This window comes from Callorhinus ursinus, unplaced genomic scaffold (assembly GCF_003265705.2).
Source record: "Callorhinus ursinus isolate GAN/ISIS: 27379988/994484 unplaced genomic scaffold, GSC_fseal_2.0 scaffold74, whole genome shotgun sequence".
Classification (NCBI taxonomy): Eukaryota; Metazoa; Chordata; class Mammalia; order Carnivora; family Otariidae; genus Callorhinus; species Callorhinus ursinus.
The window spans coordinates 4,725,264-4,751,770 of record NW_027397136.1 but is presented as its reverse complement, the minus strand read 5'-3'; the positions used below and the strand labels follow the sequence as shown (position 1 = coordinate 4,751,770).

General features: G+C 49.6%; 1 protein-coding gene across 7 annotated transcripts in view; it reads left to right on the top strand.

Annotated features, from left to right (window-relative positions):
* Nucleotides 1-26,507, top strand: part of CRACR2A (calcium release activated channel regulator 2A) — a 129,702-nt gene that overhangs the window by 56,598 nt on the left and 46,597 nt on the right. For all 7 annotated transcript variants that reach the window (XM_025851807.2, XM_073886984.1, XM_025851808.2 and 4 more), the window contains 4 exons: nucleotides 4,004-4,115; nucleotides 5,245-5,428; nucleotides 9,398-9,544; nucleotides 23,287-23,377. In XM_025851807.2, the coding sequence (XP_025707592.1) occupies nucleotides 4,004-4,115; nucleotides 5,245-5,428; nucleotides 9,398-9,544; nucleotides 23,287-23,377 (534 nt within the window). The remainder of the gene's footprint in view (nucleotides 1-4,003; nucleotides 4,116-5,244; nucleotides 5,429-9,397; nucleotides 9,545-23,286; nucleotides 23,378-26,507) is intronic.

Sequence of the window (26,507 nt, the reverse complement as noted above, 5' to 3'; positions counted from 1 at the left end):
TGTGTGTGTGTGTGTGTGTGTGTGTGTGTGTGTGTGTGTGTGTGTGTTGGGAGTGGAGAATAAGGACTCATACCCCATGTCTTATCTCCGTCCTTGATGTCCTCCACACTGTGATCTTTTTAAATTGTGGCAAAATACACATAACATAAAATTTACCATCTTCACCGCTTATAAGTATACAGCTCAATAGCATTAAGCACATTCATGTTGTTATGCAACCATCACCACCATCATATCTACAACTCTTAGCATCTTCCAAAATGGAAACTTGGTACCCCTTACACACTAATTCCCATTGCCTCTTGCCCGCAGCCCCTGGCAACCACCATTCTACTTTCTGGCTCTATGAAGGACAGTATCTGTGCTTTTTTTTTTTTTTTTAAGATTTGATTTATCTCTTTGACACAGACAGAGAGTGAGCACAAGAAGGGGGAACGGCAGGCAGAGGCAGAGGGAGAAGCAGGCTTCCCGCTGAGCAGGGAGCCCGATGCGGGGCTTGATCTCAGGACCCCGGGATCGTGACCTGAGCCAAAGGCAGACGCCCAACCAACTGAGCCACCAGGCGCCCCTGGTTTTCTCTTTGATGAGTTTTCCATAGATGTGTTGGAAGCTGTGCACCCATTCACTTTCAGCCGCATGAGACATGTTACTGGCCTGGTGACCAGGAAGGTAGGGGGGGTGTCCAGCCGATGAATACAGAAGACAACATTACTCCATGGTTCTGAGAGTCCCAGCCCTCGGCCCTGCTGCTGCAGGATTGCTTCGTGCTCCAGGTCCTGGAAAGTGTCCAGTCTGTAAGACCTTGCTGAGAATCAGCAGGCGTGCTGGTCAGGATGGGGAGCGTGAGAGGTCCAGACCAGTGCTCCCTAGGTAAGAGTTCAGGGTCTCCTGCCATCACTTTTACCCACTCAGTTATTTATTCATTCATTCCACAAGTATCCAAATACTCCATGTCGGTCAGCACTGAGCGCTCTGGGGACACGATGGTGAGGGAAAATGAACGGGACCCCTGTCTCAGAGCTTCCAGTCCACTGAAGGAGCAGACATTCATCAACCAATCACATCTATCAGTATATAAAATACAAGCTGACATGAGACCGGTGGAAGAAAGAAATGTGTTCGGGGGCCCCGCACAGCCTGGCCTGCCCCGGGGAGGGGGCGCTGCTGAGCCTGAGTGAGGCAGGAATTCAGAGCCAGCCTGATGGCAGTGGAGGGAGGCAGGCCTTCAAGGAACGGTGGGTTTTTACAGAGCTCCATGGGCCTGGGGCAGGGCAGCATGAAGAGGGCGAGCTGACTTCCTCCCCGTTGCTCCTCCTTCCAGAGGCTTTTGGCGGTAGGGGGTAGGCAGGGAATGGTAATGCCCGGTAGGGAATTCTAGAGAGAACACGGCAGAGGACCACTGGACTGTAGCTGAGGACCTGAATGGGAAATCAGCTCTTTAATCCCAGCGCTGGTCTCCACTGTGACTTCAGTCAAATCTGGAGGCTTGCAGGCTAGCTGATCGGTGGAATGAATCATCTTGTCCCCCTTCATGCTGCTTACCTCACTTAGTTGAAGATGTAGACAGCACCAGGTGCCCAGGGAACAGGACCAGAGTGGGTTGGTTCTACATGGCTCTGCAGGCCCTGAGAACAGAGATAAATAAGAAATGATTGTGGTTATTAAGAATAAAGGATTATTCAAGTTAAGCCAACAAAGGAAAGTTAACAAAGATGGCAGGGTGCGGCCTACAGAGAAGGCTGAAGGAGCACTCGGCGCTAATTTGCAGGGACCGGAAGAGTAAGAACTAGGGGTAGGATCTAAGACTGCTTTCCCCAGGTTCACTGAACAACAGAAGAGGAAAACAGCCTGAGTTGTAGGCCAGAGAGGATGGGATTCGGTGACGGAGGGGTTTGTGTTAGATTCAGGAATGGAGCCTAAAGGTGGGGTATGACACCTAACGAGAGGAAAGGTCCCCACATGTGGGGTGGTTTTGGTGAAAGGCAAGCTGAGGGTCCCATCAACCTCGGCAGCCCCCTTGCAGCCCATTTCTAGCTCCAGCATTGTGTGAGGCGCACCACAGATCAGATCCGGCGACCCCAGGCTGACGGTGAGGAGGGAGGGCAGATTACCCCGAGGAATGGACCAGAGTTGCTCGGGTTTTCACTCTCCTTCCCATGTGATGCCTTTGGTTTCCAATGGAGCTAATAAGCTTCCTTCTCACAAAATTGACTCACTCTGCACCCCACATTCTTTTACTGTGGCTTTTGAGACAGCTGTTTATGGATTGTTGATAAGCCGGAGATTCTGCTGTATGCTAAGCAGAGGCACTTCTAGACTCTTTGCACACACTCTCCCTCCCTTCCTTTCTAAAAAAACTCATTCATATTTAATTCAGTTCTTCTAAATGGCTTCCACATTATCCTATCTTTCCACTTTGTAATGCATCCCAGTCTCCCTTAATGCACGACCTGCCAAATTAAACTTTATGGCTTATCAGCTAGAAGATTGCCATAGGATCAAGCCAAGTGTTCTTGCAAGTTATGTTATGGGCTTTCACACCTGCCAGCCCGTTTTCATTGTTCAGATGGGTATATACCTTCCTTCCCACAGCCCCGCGGTCCTTGTCTTCAGCTGTCAGTCACTCGCATGCCGGCAGTTTTGTGCGGCTGTCCCTTAGGTACCAGGGAGGAAGGGGGACAGTCAGCTGGGCTATAATGAACTCCCCTGGGGAGTCCTCATTTGGAGACTTACATTATTAGGGTATAAGAGAACACTTGCTTCCATGATGCAAATCAGCCTTGGCCTGGGGCCATGGCACATCAGGCAGGAGGCCAGAGGGAAGCGTCAGGAACTCAGCCACTGTGTCCTTGTCCCAGCAGCTGGTCCCTGCCCTCCCATCCTGTGTGGTCCTAGTCAGGCCAGGACTCAGCTTCAGTGTTGATTTATAACTTCCTTGCACACCATCTCGTCCAACTCCCCTTGAGAGCACACATGCTCTTGGGGGGATTGATACCTTAAGCCAGCAGCAGTTAACATCTTTTCAGGAATGAGTTGGGAGCCAGTTGGGAGCAGAAGGGGGGGCACAGCCTGGAGAGATGGGTGTGGGTCACTTACACGGAAGAAGGGGGCTTCTCCAGCGTCCCCTCAGAGCTAAAGGATCGAAATGCGTGTCCACAGAAACTGACAAACGTGGTGCTGGGGCCTGGGGATATTGAGTCGCCTCCGTCAGGGAAGGTTCTGAGAGTGTGACACCTACCTGCATCTTAGCAGGGGAGCTAGCATGGCGGGGGGGGGGGGGGGGGGGGGGGGGGGGGAGAGCAGGGAAAACTGACTGTGAAACCTCACTCCTCTGTCATTCCCTTGCTGAGTGGCCTTGGTGGGTCAGTGGATCGCTCTGTTTGTTTGTGTGTGTCTGTCTCTCTTCCTCTGCCTCTCTACTACTTTTTATTGAACGTGGCACTGGGCCATGTTCTTTATGTTTACTCTCTCATTTAACCTGACAACACCATGTCGTGCAGCTATTATCCTATAACAGGAGTCAGTCCAGTACCATTTCCATCCTTTATGGTTGAGAAGAGGGCCAGCTTTGGCGTCAGACCTGGATTTGACTCCTGACATTGTTACTTACTGGCTAGGTGACCTCCGGGCAGGGAACTTGAACCTCACACTTGGTCTATAAAGTGGGGATAATAATGCCCACCTAAAGGATTGTCATGAAAATTAAATATAAATACACATGTTTATAAATATATATTTATAATATATATTTATATATTATAAATATATATTATATTGATAAATATGTATTTATTTATAAATCTCCTAGCAAACTGCCTAGCACATTAGTAGGCACCCAATAAATAGTCAGTGTTGTAACATTCAAAGGAGGGAGAAGGGTGGTAAAGAGGTCTTTTGTAGGACAGGGCCAACTCTAGACATTTTTGGCAGAAAGCTCTGCAGTCCCAGGGCAGCCCTCCGTGATGATCTGAGTGTTGACCAGTACAGTCTGGATTGTTTTCAGAGGCTCCATGAGGAGTTGCCACTCAGCCTGGAGGACCTGGAAGATGTGTTTGATGCCCTGGATGCTGATGGCAATGGCTTTCTGACACCAGAGGAGTTCACCACTGGATTTAGTAAGTTCGGATGGGTGCTGGGGCCCCAGGGTATGCATCTACCTAAAGCTATGTAAAGTGCACGCATCCCCCACCAGATCTGCGGGTCTGTGTAGCCCAAACTTTCCTGCCCTCTGGAAGTTTCCGGGCTCTGGATTATTTGAGCCTCTTTTCTGTGTCCATGTCGGCTGTTCATACCACTCTTCTCTCCGTGCCCACTACGCAGTCATAGTCAGATCCCCTCCCACCTGAGAAGGGCAAGCTTGGCATAAAAGGAGGAGCGAGATGAGATTTCCAGCCTCTACATCTCCTCTCCTTTCCATGATACCAGTGCACAACACGGCACGATGGCTGCATGGTTCATTTCAACCTGGGTCTGGCTGAGTCTTCCAGATTGAGGGGAACCTGCCATCAGAGGAATTTCTAGAGGGTTTGAATAGACCAGTCATTATCAAGGTACCCGGAAGGAAGGTGAACAGATTCATGAACAAGATAAAGGAACCAGATACACCATCAGATCGGATACTGATCAGATATTGATCAGAGCAGGTACGGGTCAGCAGGCAAGTTTTACCCCCCATCTACCTCACACAAAGTGCTGTATAGTTGGTTTAGAATTATCTGAGGCTCTTCCTGAGCTCTAGGAGCTTATAATTGCCTCAAGAGCCTAAGACAGATTGCTGTATATTACAGGCAGTGTGAGTATGGAGGAGGCGCACCCGAAATTGTTAAGTCGCTTATAAATGTGAAGCACCGTGATCCTGGTGGTGGGAATGACTAGATGATGTTATGGAGCGGTCAGGCCGCTACTGGTGGTCGATGGAGGGGAGGCTCTTATTGTTTAGAGAGGAAATCAGTGAAGAGATGAGCTCTAAGCCAGACTTTAAAGGTTTGAGAACCACAAAGGTGCCACAGCACTGTCATCCATTCCGTCTTTCCCAGGCTCTAGTGTCTCTCAGAATCTCGTGGAAGTGGCAAAGTCCCCAAATCCAGAAGATGGCGGCAAGAATGTTTGCCATGGGGGGAGGGGTCCCCTTTTCTTCTCTCAGATGAGCCTCCGATGATTCCTGGCAACTGAGGATGATAAGGTCTCCCTGGGTGAGGATTTATGGATTGCCTGGTTCAGATCCTTGTGCTGTGCATCCCCCAGGTCACTTCTTCTTCAGCCAGAATGAGCCAGGTCAGGAAGATGCCAGTGAACAGATGGCTCAGCTCCAGGAAGAGAAGGTGTATCAGTCCAGAGGGGAAGAGCACATGGGCGACATGGATGATGATGAGGAGACCCAATTCCAAACGCTGATGGACAAACTTGGAGCCCAAAAGGGTTTTGAAGAGTAAGTGGTGACAGGAACTGGGGGGATGGAGCCCTGCCTAGGAGCCACCCTTTCATCTGCCCTGTGTGACATCAATGTGTGCTAAGTGCTCAGCCGGGCCCCAGTTTCTGGGCTGCCAGCTAGAAGACTTGGCAGACTCTTGTCCCTGCTCTTTGCATTTTCTCATGGGAAACACTGCGACGCCCCTACCCTCCTACTCTCCGCACTCCTACCATACGTATCAGCACAGTCCTTGGCTCCCTGAGGAGCGCTGTGCAGCAGAGGACCGTGCCAGGCCTGGAGGGGTTCTCTGTACGTTTTGCTGGGGTTCCTCGTCCCTGCCAGCTCACCAGCATTTCCTCCTCCCCCCTCCCCACCCCCAGAGCCAGCCTTGGGTCTCAGGGGCCGCAGGGCATCCTGGCCCACCCCACAGTGGCGTGCTCCTGGCCGAGGCACCTCACGTGGAGGCATTTGCACACCGTGTCCTTGAGCTGAGCTAAGCCCATCAGGAAGCTCAGGCGGGAAATTAACCAGTTTTTACCAGCCCACCACTTGGACAATCAGCAACTCAGCTAAAAATTTCAGATGTCTGGAACTTCGACTAAAACATAATACCCCCATTTTTTTTTCCAAAATGTATTTGACATTTAAAATGAAATGAAATAAAAATAGGGTGAAATAAAATAAAAAGCGAAGTCACAGCTGGTGGAAACCAGTGGCCTAAAAACCGCAGAATACTGTTCTTCTCCCTTTTCCCATTGCCTTTTGCCTTTCCATTTCTGGGCCTCTCGGTCTTGGGTTGGGCATGTGTTGCAGGAGCGGGAATGGCCTAATGATTGGAGCTGATGCATCCCAAGCTTGGGAGGAAAAGGAGCTGTGGTTGAGAATGATAGAGAAGTAGCAGGAAAGGAGGGGCCTGCACACAACAGGCAGGCCAAAGCAAGAATCTGTAGCTCTGTGGATTTTTGAGCAAACGATTTGGTAGATTGCTCAAACTTCTTAGAGTTGAGAAAGGACAGGCAAAGGCCTGAGAGAGAGCCTGGTGAGAGGCTCTGGACGGTCAGTGCGCTTGCCCCCCGGGGCAATCCCAGGACCCTGGGATCATGACCTGAGCGGAAGGCAGACGCTTAACCATCTGAGCCCATGGACGGGGGCAGGTGGGTGGGAGGTACTTTAGTCAGAGACCTGACTCAGCTTCTCTGAAGACAAGAGGCCAGAGCCCAGGGACCGCTGCCAGTGACCCCATGAAACCTCCTCCTGGAGGAGCGGGAGGAGAGGGCAGTGTGGACGAGCCACAGCACGGGCATGAAAGAGAGGCACCTCTCTGCCCACCTGTCCCTTCTGGGGCAGCCCCCTTCCTAGCAGGGCTTTCAGAACAGAGTTCACCTGATGTTCCTCGGAGGGCCTATGTCAGAAGCCTGTGAGGAACTGAGCCAGCATGAGGCATCCTGGGGAAGAGAAGGCCCTCGGAAAGGTTTCAAGGGTGGTCACAGAAATTGATATGCAGAAGATGGCGGCCAGAACTCTCCATCCCTGTGGAAGCTAAATGGAAGGCGGTGGGCTGGTGTTGCAGCATGAGGGGAATGGCAAGACCACCAGGCCCCAGAGAAGGACATAAAGGAGGCTGTGAAGACTTTGGAGGTCTTCGAAGATTCCCTCCCCAGCATGGCTTGTGTGTTGTTCTGGGAGCAGGCAGATGGGTCAGCTGACCTCCCAGAATCCCACCTAGCCCAGCTCTCTGAGTCCCTTTCATGGGTCTCACCACCCTTTCATGAGGAGCAAAAGCGGTAGACCAGATGTCTGGACTCCCAGCTTTTCCCAGTGGCCTGACTGGCTAAGTGATTTGGCAGTTTATGGGCCTTGGCTTATTTTTTCATCAAGAATGGACAGATTTGTCCCTTCTCCAGAAATCTTGGGGGGAGGGGACGTGGCCATGATGAAGTAGTTCAGAAAGCTTTGGAAGAGAGTCAGGTGGGTCTGCAAATCTCACTGGAGGCTCTGGCCAATTGGCTGTCTCATCAGGAACTTGGCAGATGTGAACAGACAGACCGAGGCTAACAAGGTGGACCTTGATTTTATAATGCAGGTACTTCATGAGGGAAGCAGCCTGCTCCAATCGTGGGAGGCCATCGTCGTATGTCTCTGGGACCCTTCTATCTCTGAACCCCTTGTACCATCTCCATTGTATCTACAGTACAGCAAAGTGGACTGCCCTAGCCTGTTCCGTGTGGGTGGGGCAACGGAACTCATTCCGGGAAATGAGGAGGCTCCTCCCTCCCCTTCTCTTGCTTCCCAGATCACCTCATGTCATCTCAGTGCTGGGTTCCAACAGATTAGAAGTACTCGTTGGGTGATGGGTGGACGAGTGGTCCTGATGAGTTGGAGGACAGCAAGAGAAGGAAGGAGGGAGGGGCGATGGATGGATGATCCAATAACTGACCAGTGGGTCTCCCTGTGCTGGGTGCAGAGAGTACTCTCGTGGTCCATGGCCCATTGCTAACCTGGTGCTGGCAAGTAGCACTTCCAAGGAAAGTTGCTCAAATATAGTACTTGTCACACAAGAACAGAGGATTTTATTCTTTATCCCGAGGGTTCCCGATTGTAGCAAGAATGTAGTCCATTCTTGATGAAAAAATAAGCCAAGGCCCATAAACTGCCAAATCACTTAGCCAGTCAGACCATTGGGAGAAGCGGGGAGTCCAGACATCTGGTCTACCGCTTCTGCTCCTCGTGAAAGGGTGGTGGACTCAGAGAGCAGGGCTAGACGGGATTCTGGGAGGCCAGCTGACCCATCTGCCTGCTCCCAGAACAACACACAAGCCATTCTGGGGAGTGAACTGCGGCCCTTCCCTTCTCAGTGGGTCTCCCTGTGCTGGGTGCAGAGAGTACTCTCATGGCCCAGGCCTATTGCTAACCTGGTGCTGCCAAATAGCTCTTCTGAGGAAAGTTGCTCAAATATAGTACTTGTCACACAAGAACAGAGGATTTTATTCTTTATCCTGAGGGTTCCCGGTTGTAGCTACCCTCAGATCATAGTGGTTTTAGAATTTAATGGGTTGCAGATCAAATTGATCTCAGGCTCCGTGTGTTGGTTGGCCATAGATTTTTGAGTTTCTCCAGAGAGGGAGAGCATGGTCTCTGGTGTGTGCTGCCGCCTCCTTCCTCCTGTCCCGGATCAGTGTGGCCGCACGTATCTCTGTTGCTCGGTGGTGCACACCTGCCCATGTGCCTGCTAGCCGGGGGTAGGGCTGGGGGAAGGGAGGCTCTGGGCACATCACTCTGTGTCTTTGTCTCTCTGCCTCCCTGTGTCCCTGCCAACTTTCTATTTGTTGTTCCGTGTGTGCACACGTATCTCTCAGATTTGTGCCTTCACTTCCTTCTGCCTGTCAGTCATTCCCGTTGCCACCGGGCCCCAGTGGGGTGCTGTGTATTCTCTTCTGTTCCCCGCAGTGACAACTGCTTTCTGCCATCCATGAGATGGCATGTCTTTACCTTCAGCTGTGAGGACCGTCCCTCCTGGGGCGACAAGCTCTCTCCTTTAGCTCCACGGCGTTTGTCCTCACACGCACCAGGCTCCTGTCCTCCCCTCCTCTTCCTGCCATTCTTTGATGCTCCCAGCACATGGCTGTGCATGCTCAGCACCACCAGCCCGTAGGGAAAAACTGGAGAGTGGAAGCAGTGGCGTGCGGCGTGAAGAAGGTCGACACAGGAGCCAGGCAGCCCCGAGTTTAACTCTTGGCTGTGTCGTTTGCCAGCCGAGTGATCTGAGACAGTTCACCTCACCCTCTTCTGGGGGTGAGTAGAGTACCAGCCTTACAGGTTACTGAGAGGGTCAAATAAGCTGATATGCGTAGAATACCTAGCATACAGCCAGCACTCAATAAATGCTGGCCATCGTGATCATGATCGTGATGTTCTGGCTGTCAGTTTCACGTCTGGGAACCGTGGTATTTCCACACTCAGACATTAATGCGCCCCTTTCTCTTGTAGTGAAAGTGATATCAAGCAACTCTGGCTACAGCTGAAGAAGGACGAACCTCACTTACTGGCCAACTTCGAGGATTTCCTGACCAGGACTTTCTCCCAGCTCCAGGAAGCCCACGAGGAGAAGAACGAACTGGAGTGCGCCCTGAAAAAGTAGGTCCCCAGCCTCAGCCATTTGCTGTATACGGTTGTGAGAAACAGAAACTCAGAGTATGCTTTCTCATTACAGGAGGCTCCCTGTCACGGTCTGCCAGAGTGGGGACTGGGACGCGTGGCTGTCATAGTATATATATTTTTAAGCCCTTGCTCACATTAATCAGGCCCTCACCATATGCTGGGCACTATTTAAACATATACATCAGCTCATTTGGACTATTCACTGTTATGTCCATTTTATAGATAAAGACATCGAGGTCCTGAAGGGTGAGTTGACGTGCCCCAAAACATACAGCTTGTAAGTGGCAGAGCCAGCTCTCAGAGGGAGATAGCCCGGCTCCCAAGACTGGTTGGAAAACCACTCTCTCTGCCTCTAGACAGTGAGGCCCTGACACCCTGGGCCTACCCCCCAACTGCAGGCCAGCCCTGGGCCCCACTGAGTCCCCTTCCGACCACTCTCTGGAGCATCAAGCCTCACATCCGTCCTGCTGCCTCCTGGCCACCAGGGCCTCTGCAGTCATTAGTGGTTTCTAGCTCTTCTCCTTTGCTTGGAGGAGGCAGCCCCAGCAAGGTGAGCCCTGGACCTGAAGCCAGCTGGAGTGAGTCTTGTGCCATAGATGTGGGGCCAGCCACATGGATGTTCGTCCACCTGTGGGGATGGGTGCTGCGTGTGTCCAGAGTCATCACATGCACGTCACAGCAGGGAGCTCACATTGGGTGAAGCATGGTGTAGCTTAGGATGGTTCATTATCCTGAAGGTGTGGCCAAAACACAGGGCTGGGGCTGGGTAGCACTCGGAAGCACGCCGAAGCGGTCCTCACGGTAATTCTGCCACACACTCTCATCCCCGCCCAGAGATCACTCCCTGCACGGGAGTCCTCGACACTTCCAACACAGACCATGTGCCCTTCTTTGCAAAACTCCTGGTGCCTAGCACCGCCTCTTGGGGACAGGGCTTCAGAGTCCAGGCTGCTAGACTTCAGAGCCTCCGCCAACATGGCCTTGGGGAGAGCATGCAAGCCCTGATTTAGAAGGAGATCACCACGTGTCTTACAGCATAGATCAGCTATCCACACATTGCCCTGAGCTCCTTTGCATCTCATGCCTCCCCCAGATCAACTCTAAAAAGAACTTGCTGGGGTCTGTTCGGCATACGTGGGTCTGGAAAAAAGGACCCTAAGGGAGTCTGAGTTCTGAGAAAGTTGTGGCCAAGTAGTGCTAGGGAAAACACGGTTTGGCTGGAGGAGTATCATGAGCGTTCTGGGGAGAGGCTCCTGAGGCTCAGAGAAAGGAAGGGTTGAGGGTATAGTTCTGGACAGCTTTTAGCTGACTAAGCTGTGAGTCAGGACAGATCTGAGTTTACATCTTGGCTGCGCCGCTTGCGAGCTATGTGACTCAGGCTAAGCTACTCAACCTCTCTGAGTCTCAGCTTCCTTATGCATAAGATAGGGATGTTAACAAAATCAGTATTTGATGTATGTTAAAATAATAATCCTTATTATTTTAAATAAGTCTGTTTGTCAGTCTTAGAGGATTCGCTGGCGGAAGTGGAGAGCTTGAGGCTTGATACAAGCAGTGGTGAACTTCAAAGACCCCTTTATCCTTCCAGACAACATGGTGTAGAGCAAGCAGCCCTGGCATCTCCTGGAAATTTCTTAGGAATGCAGAATCTCAAGGCTGCCCCCACCCCTACTGAGTCTGCACTGTAACAAGATGTCCAGGTGCTTTGTGTGTGATTTGAGAGATGGGGAGCTGGCAGTCAGCTCTGCATTTAAGTCACATGTGGCTCTCCAACCAGCTAGCTTTGTGAGCTTGCTCAAGTCTCTTGGCCTCTGTGAGCCTTGGTTTTCTCACCTGTATTCGTTTCTGACCCTCCCTGCACCCCCACTTTCCTCTGACCCCAACGTTGATCACCCCAAGGAGCTGCAGAAACACTCAGGTAGCCCGTCGCAGAGAGGAGGGTACTCTATCACCCAAGCAGGGTGAGAGTGGTCACAGCTGAATGGGCAGGCAGTGACCCAGCTCACGGCCTAGAATCTTCACTGCAGGGTGCTTGTCCTGGCCTGCACTTCCACAGGGAGAGAGCCATGCTCTTGGCTGGTTTCAGAGCCAGCAAGCCCTCACATTCATCCTAAAGTGGCCTCTTTTAGTGCTTTTGCCCCAATTTAATGATTATTAAAAAGTTCTTGAGGTGAAAGTCAAGGCCACTGTCGGGTGCATGTGCAAAATGAGCTCGGCCATAGTTTCCAGCCCTCCGTACCCATCCTCTGTCAATATCTCTGTCAGGGACACCTGTGCTGGGTCAGCTGATGGAGGACCACTCCTGGCTGGGCAGCTGTGGTGGGGCTGGGGATTCCTGGGTTCCCTGGCCAGTCCCACTCCAGGGGTGTTCTCTGGGTGCAGAACCAGAGACCTGTAGGCTGTAGTGAGCAGAGCACTAAAATAGGAGGCAGGAGAAACCTGAGCTCTGGCCCAGGCACTGCCACTGATCAGCTGTGTGACCTCGGGCAACTAGCTTTACCTGTCTGTGCATCAGTTTCCTTACTGGCAACATGAGAAAATGGGCTTGGTGTTTTTCAAGCTGTTTTGTGATTGTCACTCATTAGAAGAAATGCATTTGGCTTTGCAACTCCCAGACACTTCGATGTGTACATAACTGAAAACTTCCTGAAATGGAGCTCACCCTTATTACATGAGACATACTCTGACATTCTCTACTAGAGTCTCTTTTATTCTCTTGTCTTCTGTTAAGAAACCAAAAGACTGGTCACATCCTGCTTCTGGGTTATGACTGGACCAGATGATCTATAAGGGTCCTCGGAGCTCAGCAGTCAAACAAGAAACTGGAAACCCTGATAGCATCTAGAATATTTAAATGGGAGTCTTGACAAATAATGCAGGGTGAGGTTAAGTGACTTGGAGATATTTTCTAGGAGATGAGTTGAGGAATTTGGGGCTGTGTGTGTCCAGGCATCGGGGAGGGAGGAGAAGGGGAGCTCTCGGGAATGGCCTGATTCAGGCTGGAGTTCGGGGCGCCCTGAGAACTGTCTGAACATCTCCTGGGCTCTCCATGGGCTGGCATTGCCACTCTGCCTGGAGAATGAGCGCCTGTCACAGATGTGGCTCTCGTCCTTGCTGCTGGGCGTCCAGCCCCGGCCAGGCCCCCGGGGACCCAGTGCGCTGTTACTCTGGCTCACCTGTAACAAGCCCTTACTCTCTGCCCTGCTCTGAGTTGAGCAAATAGAACTCAGAGTCCCCATCTTTGAGGAGTTTATGATCACGCTGATAAGGTCGAGCTCATACCCATACAAATTCCACCACAAAGCCGAGCAGAGAATTCTCATACCGTTGAAATGCCAGATGATGTTGTCATCGGCAACAGAGGCTTTTTCTTCCTTTTCCAGACCACACATCTCGTTTCTTTCTCCTGTGGAGCCCAGACAAAATGGGACTGCTGAGGGTGGGCATCCTGCCTCGCAGGGTTTGAGTTTTGCTGCAGTGAGTGAACCAGGTCCACTTCAGCTTCCTTCAGGTTCTCTCCAGGTTCTGTAGGGGAGGAGTGTGCAGTGGGCTTGAGTGCCTGGAAAAGCTCCTAATAGCTCCTGTCCCGAGACCAGCCTCCAGGGCCTTCCGTACCTCACTGCCCTGGATTGTTTGGTTTGGTTTTGTTTTTACCTGCATATTGGGACTACATCAGTCTCCCACCCCCTTGTCCTTTGGGGTGGAGGTTGGGTCAGAATCCTGGGTATAATGTTCGACTCGGTTGTGCGTCCACTGGGAAGTAGCCACAGCCCCGGGGGCACGGTAGGGACAAGGTCAAATGCAGGAACCTTGGGCTAAAGCCCAGTTCTCCTGCTGAACTTCAGAACCTGGAGGATCTGCCACATCTCTCCCAGGAAGTGGGGACTAGACTGTAACGGAGCTGTGCTCCTTGTGTTCACCGCACAGAAGCTCGGAGAACTTTACATTTAGTGTGATGGATACAGTTTAGGCTTAGGAAGAACTTTGGGCCATCAGAATTACAGATTCCTGGAGCACCTGGGTGGCTCAGTCACTTAAGCGTCCAACTCTCAATTTCGGCTCAGGTCATGATCCCAGGGTCCTGGGATTGAGCCCCGAGTTGGGCTCCCTGCTCAGCGGGGAGTCTGCTCCTCCCTCTCCCTTTGCCCCTCCCCCCACTCATGCTTGCACTCTCTTTCTCAAAAAAAAAAATAAAATAAAATCTTTTAAAAAAGTTACAGATTCCATTGCCATGGAAAGCATCTTTCCAATTATCTTTTCCTGGAAGAAAAAAAAAAAAAAGCTTCAGCTCTCCAGGGGATGTAGAGTGGTACTGTCTGGAGACAGCAACAGATTCAGACCTTTTTGCCAGAATCATTAGGGGATGCAAGTCCCACCCCAGGCAGGGCAGATTCATTTGATCTGGGGTGAGGACTTGAAGTCTGCATTTATAAACTATCCTGAGGGATTCTCACTTTTTTTTTTTTTTTGAGAGAAAGTGAGTGAGAATAGGTGGGAGCGGACTCAGAGGGGGAGGGAGAGAGAGAACCTCAAGCAGGCTCTGTGCCCAATGTGGAGCCCGACGCAGGGCTCAATCTCATGACCCTGAGATCATGACCTGAGCCAAAATCAAGAGTCAGATGCTTAGCCAACTGAGCCACCCAGGCACCCTGAGATTCTGACTATTGACCAGAGTTGACATGTGCTGCATACATGGGCATCTTTGGGGGAGGAAGGTCACCGTTTCCCTGGCCCAGGGATAAGGCAGCAAATAAGGCATCATGTGTATATGGCAGGCGGCCCTTGCGTTCCACCTGCGCAGGACCTTAGCTGTGTTGTTCTCGAACGTTTGCTTGCTTCAGCATTACCAGAGGATCTTGGTTAAAGGGGAGTATGTCAGAGGGGGAGACGAACCATGAGAGACGATGGACCCTGAAAAACAAACTGAGGGTTCTAGAGGGGAGGGGGGTAGGGGGATGGGTTAGCCTGGTGATGGGTATTGAGGAGGGCACGTTCTGCATGGAGCACTGGGTGTTATGAACAAACAATGAATCATGGAACACTGCATCAAAAACTAATGATGTAATATATGGTGATTAACATAACAATAAAAAAATTAAAAAAAAAAAAGAGGTAGATTCCCAGGTCTCTTCCCCAGAGAGTTTAAATCGGTATGTCTTGGGGAGGGAACCCAAGAATGTGCATCTTAGTGCACATCCCCAGGGGGTCTGACACAGGCAGGCCACACACCCCACTTTGAGAAATGCTGCTCGAGCCTGTTTTCCCAGAATATATCCATCTACAAAAGGTACACTCCAGGGTGCCCTTCCAGTCTGGAATTTTAGTCTTGCTCTTAGGGTGAAGATAAGAAGTTTTTGGTGAGGATCTTAAGTAATGATGTTATGGCTCAATAAGGCACATGTTTTTTTGTTGGTATATTATCATCTGAGGCAGAAACACAGTGTTATCTGAAGCAAACTGAAAGGTGGGGATTATCTGTGCTCTGTGTACGCCATGGGCATGATTTGTAAACCTGACTAATGAAAAATGGGCTGCTTTCTAGGATGGGATAAAGCTGCAAAGTTGGTTTATACAAGGCAGCAGAATTTAATTAGGGAGAAACCATCCATCTTGAAAATCCAATTGGCGATTATACAGTCTTTGCAGAATTTTATACAAACTCTTAATGTTTTCCTTTCATTCAGCTCTACTCCAGCCATGGGGCGGGGGTGGGTAGTGTGCATGCATGTGCGTGGGTGTGAGACAGAGACAGGCAGAGACAGAGACGGAGATAGGGAGGCAATTAGAGAGACTGACTTCAGGAGAACAAGAAAACCCCGAGCAGGATTTTTCTAGGAGGAACCTCTTTGCTGTCCAGAGCCTGCAGCTGCCCGAAGAAGGTGGCAGGGGGCAGCAGCGAGTCTGAATCTTTGCTTATACCATTCTCATCCCAACCACCACGCAGGCTGAGCCTGACCGTGCTTCCATTTTCTTCTCTGGCAAATAGCAAACTCCTGGAGACTTCTCAGGCCCAGGGTCTTCACTCTGTGCTCAGTGCACACGGGGTGAGGGTGGGGAAGACATGGGAAAAGGGATCGGGCCCTTCTGGCGATCTCGGCCTTCTCTAGCCCTGGTAGGCCCCATTCCTTGCTCCAGTTCCCGCTCAGCTCCACAATTGACCGACTCCAGGTGGAATCTGGACAGCTGGCAATCCTGAACACAAATGTATGGAGTTTCCAGTGTAAGCACTTAGGATGCTTGGAAAGACACAATGGTGTCGTGGATGGAACATGAGACAAAGAGTCAAGGCCTGGGTTCTTCCTTGTACTCAGACCCTGGGTATCTTGGTGCCCACAGACTGGTCACTTCCTTGCTCTGACCCTCATTTTCTTCACACGGAAAACAAGGAGATTGGGAATACATGAGCTTTTTAAGCCCAGGCTCTGATGGGGGGAGAGATTCTTCCTCTTCACGTCTGCCTTTCACCAGATTGTGCAAACTGGGAGATGTGATCAGACCACAGCCCGCCCACATGGAAACACATGAAATCAGGATGATTACTCTCTAAGGCCAGAGGCATTTCTAAGCTCTGCCTTGAGTTCAAGCTTCTGTAATTTATCTAAAAGGTAGAAAAATGCCATTTGCCCAAGGTCAAGACTACACCTTCCTTTAGGGAAGGAAGGAACTACTTTTTTTCCTGAAGTGATTTCCCCACAACCTAGAAGGTTGACCAGATGACTTTCTGAGAACTGCTGAAATTTGAACAGATTCTGTTCCTAAGTGAAGACAAAAAGGAAACAGGAAGCAGGAGAAGGATATTTTGACCAAGCAGTACTCTATAGCAGGAAGGCCTTGGTCCGTGTGTCATTAGCTGGAACCCTAGGGGTACTGAGCATTAATGCTTTACTCCAGTGTGGTACCTTAACTTTCTGTGTGCAAATCACTTTGTGAAGGTTAATTAATTTTCACAGTCCCTGTGGGAACCTGGCAGGGTAAGTTACTGCTAACTACATCTCACCTTTCAGTTCCCTGCAAATAATCTGTAAAGGCCTCTCAGAACTGTATCTCTACCCCTAGTCCTTTCCAGCACATCCCATCCTAAATCTCCAATACCCCGCACATGCTTACGGTTCCCCTTTAGAGAACAGGTGTCTGCCACAGTCAGACACCCTAAGTGCCATTCTGTCCTCTAAGCTGGACCTGGGCCTTTCCTCCTGGCTTTCAATAGGACTCATTCTTTCAGATCCATCACTGCCCTATGGCATCCTCAGTATACAGTTGTTGTTTCTTCCCTTCACTCTTGAACATCTCCCTTTTCTGGAGCACCTGGGTGGCTCAGTCGTTAAGCGTCTGCCTTCGGCTCGGGTCATGATCCCAGGGTCCTGGGATCGAGTCCCGCATCGGGCTCCCTGCTCCGCGGGAAACCTGCTTCTCCCTCTCCCACTCCCCTGCTTGTGTTCCCTCTCTCACTTTGTTGCTCTCTGTCAAATAAATAAAATCTTAAAAAAAAAAAGAAAGAAAAGAAAATCTCCTTTTTCTGGACTCAGCCTCTCTTAACTTTCCCCTGAGAACTCTACCATCTCGCCACTAGTGTAGGGGGCTCTGTCCACTTCCCTCCAGGTAGGGCTCTGTGGTCACAGAGTTGCTATCAGCCAGAGCTAGGGAGGCACAGTGGGGTGGGGTCTACTGCACGGTGTGTGGCTTCTTTCATCTGTTCCTTTCCTCCATGCCACATTAGCATTGGACTTGGTGTTCTTAGCTGCTAAAATCCTGGTGTACAGAGCCCATCCCATTGGTCTAAATCATTTTACCCAGCGTGTTACTTTACAAAGGGTTTATTCCACACTTAGTCTTCTTCCTGAGCCACCTCAGGTTTTGTCCTTCCCCAAGTCTTCTGTTCCCTGTGTTTTCCCATTCTCACATACATCTGCTGCTGCATAATTCCCCTTCAGTTTCTACTTGCCCCTTGGCTGAAATCTGAAGGAATTATAAAGCAGCAACTCTTAAAAGGGGGTCCACAAGCCCGTGGAGAATCAGAGAACTCACTTACTTAGAATTTATTAAATGCATTCTATCGGCTACCTATTGTGCTAAATAACTCCACATGCATTATCTTATTTAAACCTCACAACTTCACTCTAAAGTAGGTACTGCTATTTGATTTTCCAGATGCAGAAAGCCTCAGGCTCACTGAGGACATGGGACTTGTCCAAGGCCACAGAGCTTGTAAATGTCAGGATCAGCATTTGAACCAAGGCCTTTTTACTCTGGGTCTAAGGAATTCTGAGCCAACGATAGCTGTCAGTTAGACTACGCTGAAATATGCTAGAGGCACTATCCAGCCATTACACTGAAAACGCAAGAAAGTGAGGTTAAATGTTGGTGCTCATAACTACTCCACTGCCTCCTTACATTTGTTTCTCTTTCTCACTGAGAGCTCGTGTCTCTTTATCTCCCTATCCTCGGCCCCTCCTCCCCGTGGACCTCAAAATGACTAGGCACAGAGAGCAGACAAGGGAATAATTAAATAAACACTGCCCGGGGTTGTGTGTTGGGGGGGTGTTTTAAGAATGGCTAATAGAAGATAGGTTGAATATTTATGCCCACATGGTATTAAAAGCTCAGAGAGCTCTATTATAGATTGCTGTCTTTGTCTTTTTCAATATTTTTACCAATGGCATGAACAAAGGAAGATAAGGAAGACTATTTTGTAGTAATTTAAAAAGTTCCATCCATAAAGAAGCTACAACAGAAATAAACGTTTAGGTATCAGATAACATAGCAGCAAAATAGATAAGGCAAAAACTTTTAGAAAAAAAAGAAAATTTGATAAAAACAAGACTTTAGAAGATTTTAACAAACTTATCTAGAATTTGATATATTAGTCAGGCAAAAAGTACTATAAGTATGTAAAATATTTAAAACTATCAAGCAGCAAGCTTAATTTAAGAGATAAATATAGAGTTGTGTACCCTGCAGTAGAATACACATTCTTCTCATGAAGTTATGCAAGAAGTGATAATGTTTTTGATTACACAGGAAAGGTTCATAGATTCTAAGAAGTAGATACCTTACCAGTATATATTTTTTTTACTAATAAACTATTTCTTTTACAATAAGCTAGAAACCAGTAGTTTTTAGATTAAAAACACTCTTTTAGGGGTGCCTGTGTGGCTCAGTCAGTTAAGTGTCTGATTTTGGCTCAGGTTCAGGTCCTGGGACTGAGCTTGCATCAGGCTCTGTGCTCAGTGAGGAGTCTGCTTCTCTCTCTCTCTCCCTCTACCCCTCCTTCTGCTCATGCTGTCTTTCTCTCTCTCTCAAATAAATAAAGAAAATCTTAAAAAATTAAAAATAAAAACACTTCTAAACAACTCTCAGATGAATTAAATAATCAAAACCAACAAACTAAGACAATATATTATTTACCTTACATTATGATTAAAGATTTAAAATACCAACAAAGCTTGGGAGGTCATTGAGTACACTGGATGACCAGTTGGGATCCATTAAGATAATGTCAGGCTGGAAAGATGGATGGATTCTAATAGAATTACATCTGAGATCTTGCTCTGGTGTCCAAAAAGCCAATGACAGAAGCACAAGGTGGAAGAGATATGATTCAGTAGCACCATCTTTAAAAGAAAAACAATCACACAGACAAAAGATTTAGAGGTTTTACTTGACAAATGGGCTCGGCATTCATCAACTATGATGTGGCTGCCAAGAAAAATTAATGTGATTTTAGGCTGCGTGAATAGATATGCAGTGTCTGGAACAAGAGAGGCATAGTCCCGCTCTAAGCTGTGCTAATCAGACTTCACACACTGGGCATTCAGTCGGGGGTTCTATGACTCGAGGAAGCTAAATCAGGGCACATTCAGAGAAAAGTAAAGAGAAAGGTGAAGGGACATACAAAAAAAAAAAAAAATCCCCATGAGCCATGGTTGGAGGAAGTAAAGAGGCATGGCATAAACCCAAGGCAACTCCTTGAAGTCTTAATGCTGTTTTCAAATATATAAAAGGTTTTTATGCAGAGGAGGGATAAGGTCATAGAAAGATATAATTCTGTGAGCCAGAATATTCCAAAGATGAAAGAGCTGTTTAGAGATCCAGTCAGGTTTCCTATCGCTAGAGGTGTTCTAACCTAGTTTGGGTAAATACATGGCAGGGACATTGTGGCAAGGGTTTTAGCCCTGGGAAAATAGGTGATTGGATCAGGCAGACCTTCCAACCCTGAAATTCTTGAATTCCTCTGGAATCCGGTGTTCCCCGAGTATGGTCTTTCCGTGGGCTACCTATTTAGGTAGCCAAAGTCTTAAATTGATTTTGTACAGATTTTCAGCATTCACATTTTGAGCATAGACCCTGCGGATGACAAAAAATGACTGAGTGTCCTAACCTCGATGAGACAGCATCAGCCCAGATGAGTTTTTCAGGATTTTAAACGGAAACATTCAATTAAAGACATCTGATGTTCTAAGAGTTCAGAGAAGGGGTGAGCGAAGGTTCGAATAGGTGGGGAAATTCTCACGGGGAGGATGAAAAAGTATATGTGTGCATCGGGCAATGTGAGTGGTTTTCGAAATTGTGCTAACAGAGATGTATGTATTAAGCAAGCATAATTGGTTGCCTCTCTCCTTTGGTGGGGGAATATGGTGTGCGGGCTGGCACGCCACATGCCACACGGGCAGACCTCTTTAGAGTGTCTCTCACGATTACCCTTCTCATGGCCACTGCAGAGCTCCCCGCAGACACAGGCTTCCGGCCCTGCAGCTCCCACTCACACACAGCCTGTGTCTCTAACAGATGGATCTGTCAGGAGCCTTTATTGACAAAGCTTTCCGTTCTTCATCTTCCTGATTGCCTCTCACCTTTTCCAAACCCAGCAGCACTTTTATCCTTGAAACTAAGACCTTCCTCCCCTTGGGGAACAATGGCTCTTGCCCTCCACAGCCCATGACAATAATTACAATAATAAATAATCCCTTACATTTACTTAGGGCTTTGCAGTTCCAAATGCTTTTCACACTGGCTCTCGGCTCTCTTGTTTGTCCGTCATGCTGGTGCCGGGGCAGGGTGGGGAGGAGTGGGGACTCGGGGCAGGTGGTACTCTGGGATGTAAGGAGGTCAGAGTGCTCAAGGTCACACTGAGGATATGAGCTGATTCCAGGTTCAGAACCCAGGGCTTTTGAAGCCCCGAGCTGGTTTAGTGGTGTGAATGGTATGAACAGCACTGTGATGCCCCCCATTCCTGGGGCTCATGTGTCTGACTCGGGCTGGTCATGAGTCAGTCGGTCAGTCCATGGGACTCATCCTCTGAAGACCTTCAGGCCTGGCCCAGTCCCCTAGGATGCCGGCTTTATTCAAAAGCATCTCCAGAGGTTTGGTTCCATGAATAAGTCTGGTTAGCCTGGACCCGGGCTCACTGAAGCCCACCTGGAACCCCAGGGCTTCTTTGCAATGGGCCCAGCCTTTGTTAATGAGGGCTAGAAGGAGGCACCATTCAGAGGCTGTCGGCCTTCCCCCTATTTGTTTTTTTAGCTATCTGCAAAATTACTTTATGACAAGCAAACTGACATGCGAGCATGAAAAACAGTTTGTTAATTTAATCAAATGAAACATAGAGCAAAGTTAATATAACACATTTAATGATGGTATAAAATTGATGCCCTGTGTGGTTATTAAGCATAAATGGCAAACAGCTTATATGGATGTAATTAGTATTGCTTTATCAGAGCAAATCAATTTTTAAGTTTCTATCATCTCACTTTATTAGTTCTTCAGTATCTGTATAGTTGGAATCACTGTCTAAAGTTGTCCTTGATACCATTTGCCATCTAGGACCTGAATTTCTTTGAACATAGGAAGATAATTCCAGGGACCCAGAAAAACTTTCTTTCTGCTAGTCCCTTCAGACGGTGTTCATTTCTGCCCTTGAGGTGTCCCTATTCAAGAGCAGGTACCTTTGCTCCTTATTTCTTGCCAAGATTTTCTTATACTTATTATGGGCTGGCTAATAACAAAAGTAACAATCCAAAACAGTTGTCATTTAGCAAGAAGAGATTTCTTACTCTTAGCCAACCAGAAATTTCCTACGCCCAGGATGGTGGTAAACACAGGGCTCCAGCTCGTGGAAGTCACCTTTTGCTGAGCGCATCCTGCGGCCATTGCCATACTCACTCAAAAGGTTTCTGGCTTTGGGGGTACAGCCAAGAGAGGGAACTTAGAGGCTTCTGTTTCTATTTGAATGACCTTGGCCATGAAGACTCACACCAGTTCCTTGTCTGGGTCACTTTTGTGGTTCCTATAGAACTGGAAGGATGCCAGGCAGAATGGCTCCTTAGTCATGCTCCATCTGTGTGTGTGGTACAGGTAGCAAGTGAGGAAGGGACATCCTTGGGCAGCAGGGAAGGCCTGGCACTAGACTGGAGTCCTGAGTGGACATTAGGGAGGTGGAGGTTAAAACGATGAAGGACTCAGAGGAATAAACACGTTGCCATTCTTGATGTTTTGTTCAGAAATTTTCCCAGTACTTCTTAGAACTGAAAACCAGAGCCCTTTCCTTCATTATTAAAGTCCCATTCCTTGGATAAAGGGCAGAGGGGGCTTGCCACCATTTGAGTTTAGAATGGCAAGTGCCAAATTTTATAGTATGAGTAGGTTCAAGACAGACCTTGAGAACCAAGACATCAGCCTGCTCCTGAGCCTGGATTCTTCCCCTTAACAGGTGAGAAAGAGGACCAGGGGGCACTGAGCCAGAGAGAAACTTTCAGTGCAGGTCAGAGAAGAGGTGTCACGGTGCAGTCCCTTGGGATGCTTTGGCCGGATAACTTCCATCTCTGTTCAAATTTTCAGCCTTCTTGTTTGAATTTGCACGTGGGTGGGGGGCGGCATTCAAAGGAGGACGTATCTGGACAACACCAGGGATGACCTATACATCTTGTTCCCAAAGCCGTACTTGTCTTGGTCTCTATATAGGAGCAGGGTACCCAGGAATTTCCTTCCCGTCCTGTGGGGGTCCTCAGCGTAGGAAGAAGATGCTGGCAGGGGATGGGAACATCTCATCCTCACCACCCGCCTTGAACCGGCCTGCCCCTTCTCATGCTGTCTGCCTGGGGCCCTGGACCTGAGATGGCATGAGCGCTGGACAGGTGTGGCCCCCCCTTCCTTTGCGGGGGACGTGGTGTCAGTGGCTGTCCTTATTATGGAATCTTTTGACATTTCCTGAGCAATGTGCATCACACAAGCACAGAGTTTCGGGAGAGCCCTCCGACTGTGCTGATGTAGCCAAGTAGAAAGAAAGCATCCAAAGTGGGAAGGAGAGCAACCAAGAACCCAAATAGGAAAGAAGCCCGCACAGCACAACTTTATGCTGACTACAGGTGTAGGGACCAGCAGACAATAGAGAGGTCCGTCCAGCAGAGGCCGGGGGCTCGTTGTTGAAATAAAGCGAGGTTGAGGAAGATGGAGCCAGGGAAGCCTCACTGAGGAGTGTAGTAGGGGTCATCTAGAAATGACGGCTTCCTCATCCAGGAGGAGGAGAAGGTCCTGCTAGACCTGCGTGGTCTGCTAATCCTGAGGGACTGATCCCGCAGCTTCAGAGGATGGGACCTAGGCAGTCACCCTCACCAACCCAAGCTCCGGACGGGGTCCTGGTGCCCGGGCCCCAGGACTTGTGCTGTAGGATAAAGGAACTTGGGTGTAGACCTCACGAGACTCTCCTTCTGCCACCTCTGCAGGAAAATTGCTGCTTATGATGAAGAAATCCAGCATCTCTACGAGGAGATGGAACAGCAAATCAAGCATGAGAAGGAGCAGTTTCTCCTAAAAGTAAGAGTCCACACCGGGGCTCAGCTCTGAGGGCCCGGTGGAAAGATCACCTGCTCTGACCCCCACCCCCAGTTGAAGATTACAGCACCCCCACCCGTGGCACCGTGGGTTCCCTGTTTCTCTGCTTTAGATTTTTCAAGGCATCTGTCACCCTCACAGGCAGCATTTAATTTCCTTCTTTATTTTTGTTGATTGGGGTCTGTCTCCTATTAACTTGAAAGCTCCACAAGAGCAGGAATCTTTCTTTCACTTGCTAATGCGTCCTCAGCACCTCAGCCAAGCTTGGAGCGTAGTAGGTCCTCAACAAACATGTGTTGAATCACTGAATGAATGAACAAGGGACAAAGGAATGAATGAATAAATGAGTGAAGGGATGAAGGTACATGCATTGCCCATCACAGCAGCTTGAAGACGGGGTCTGACACTGGCTGGTCCCCAGAGCTATGTGGCAGGCCCACCCAGATGCAGTCCATTCCACTCCGTGCCAGCAACTCCTCTCAGGGGCCGTCATTAGAGTCTATGCTTCCTGTCCTTTCCCTTAGACCCCTAGAAGATGTAATACCCAAGACAAGTCAAATCCCGCCCTTCTCGGACACTGGGGGGAACATTTAAAACATGCATCCCCTGTCCCTAGTCTGGCACTTAGCTTCCTACCAAGTCCTGCTATTTGTCTTGGGAGGTCAGAACTGGTGAAATCCTCCCCTTTTCCAAGCTAAGCAGGGGCCTTTGGGGAACATATTTATAAAACAAAGCTATAGAAAACTCTCTCTTATCTATTTTTGGATTATCCGACTCGGTGGGTTCTCAGCAGAAAAGTCTTTAATCTTAAATAGTAGCCTCCTTCCTTCGTTCAGGCTCCTGTTCCAATGATGCCATAAACGGGTGGCTTATAAACAACACACATTTATTTCTCACAGTTCTGGGGGCCGGGAAGTCCAAACTCAGGGGGCCAGGGGGGTGGTCAGGTTCTGGTGAGAGCCCACTTCCTCGGTGTCTTCACATGGCCGAGGGGGCAGGCAAGTGCCCTTTAATAAGTGCTCTAATCCCACTCCTGTGGGCTCTGCCCTCATGACCCATTCACCTCCCAAAGGCCTCACCTCCTCGGGGCCATCACCTTGGGGGTTAACTTTCAACATGTGACTTCTGGGGATACAACACAGAGACCACGTCATCCCCTGCCTCTCAGAACTGAACCTGGCTATTATCACAACCCCAACACTCCTCCTACATGCAGGTTGGTTTGAACCAATTTTTAATTTTATGCTTGTTGCATTATCCACACCAAGGCTCTATTTATTATCATAGATGCCGTTCAGATTGAGGTGGAGTTGGAATGCTTTCAAAAAGCCGGTCATGTTCTCCAGCTAGATCCCTCTGAAGGCTTCTCAGTATTTCCAGATTCTCCCCCACTCTTTCTTTTTGGGAGCTTTAAAACGTTCAGCCTGTCCCTTGACCTTCAGCATAGTTGGGTGAGTATAAGGCCGACAGAACTCAAACACTTGTCACCCAGGGGACCCTAAAATAGTTTTCTGAGAACAGCGGCCACTTTCCTCTCTGCAGTGAGAAAGCCATTCCCTTGACCCCAGATGTTCTGCTTCTAGGCCGTGACTACAGGTCAAAGGTCCTAGCTGAAGAAGGAAGCATGCTTCCAGAAGCAAAATGTGGGCCAAGGCATGGGAACTGGGAATGGGAGGAGGTCAGAGGAAAAACTTCAAGGACACATTCATATTATGTTAAGGTGATGTGATGACGCTGCTATACCCCTTCACCCACCCTCTGCTCCCCCTTCCCCTGCTTAGTACCCCGGGCCTTTCAGGCCCCGTGTGTAGATGTACGCTTTTTGTGGAAACGTGGAAACTGTTGAGATGCGCTGGGCTTTGCTGACACAGGCCTTTGCCTGGTCCCAGCGTGAGGACAGTGGCGTTACGGTTTGGGACAGCATGGGAAGGGCTGGCCCTTCTGGCCGGGGCTCGGCTCCTGGTGCTACACGGAGCAGTTTGTTTGACGGTAAGGGAAATGCTCAATTGCTTGCACGCTCCGGCTCCAGCTCCCGGATAAGAGATGCCCTCAAGGCTCTGTGCCGGGGGTGGGGGTGTGTGTGTGCTGTGAGACCCTCCGCAAGCCCACTGTGGGGATGGCAGCATCCGCAATAGAATTCTGGAGCTGCCCCCTCCCCCCTTGCCCTGGCGCTGTTCGCAGGGCACCCGCTCGGAGTGAAGCGGGGTCCCTGGTAAAAGAGTTGCGAACACGCGCTGCCTGGTCCAGCCCTGCCTCTGCCGTTGCATGTGGTTGACAGGAGGACCATCGCAGACTCTCCCCGAGCTCCCTTCCCCTGCCTGAGGAGCCGGGCAGCGGCTGATGATGATGAGCCCAGGCTAATCCTGAGCCTTTGAACGGAGGTGTCCAAAGGCCTGTACCTGAGAGTGGTTTTGTGCCCCCCGCTCCCCTGGGGGCACCGTCGTGCCCAACCTCGTGGTTCCCGGAGCGTGCAGCCTCCCACAGCTGCCCCCCCCCACCCCCCAGGGGCTCCGGTAATGAGGCATATGGACGTTATAATGGTTTCTTCTCTTCCTGCACATTTTGCACCTCCTTTCTGCCTTCAGCAGAGTGGAGAGCTGCAGGTGGCCTGCATATTTTTATTTCTATTGTGTGAACAAAGAAATAATGATAGGCGAATAAAGTAAGCCAAGGCTGGAACCCAGTCTCCTGACGCCCAGCTGAGGGCCTTTACACCAGACCAGGCTCCGAGAGAGGGTCAGCTGTCCCGACAACCCACACAGTTCTCTCTTTACCCCACCCCAAACCCCTTCACACTGTCGTCAGCTTCCGGAGCAGGGAAGCCCAGTTGTAGGGCAGGAGGGGAGGGGCTGTCAAGCACAGGGCCAGAGACTTCACAAAGAGCGAGGTTGGGACACCTCAATCACGGTGGGAAACGGCGAGGACATAGACCCTCAAGGGGAAGAAGCGATGCCCTGTGTTAAGGGATCGAATGCTAGTACCCAACGTGGAACAGAATATCCATGTTAGAAGGATATTCCACCTCACCCCGCATTTACAGGTGGGGAGATGGGGGCCCGGGATTCAAACTAAGGCCCCTGTTCTGTTCTCCATGTTCAGGACTGCAGCACTA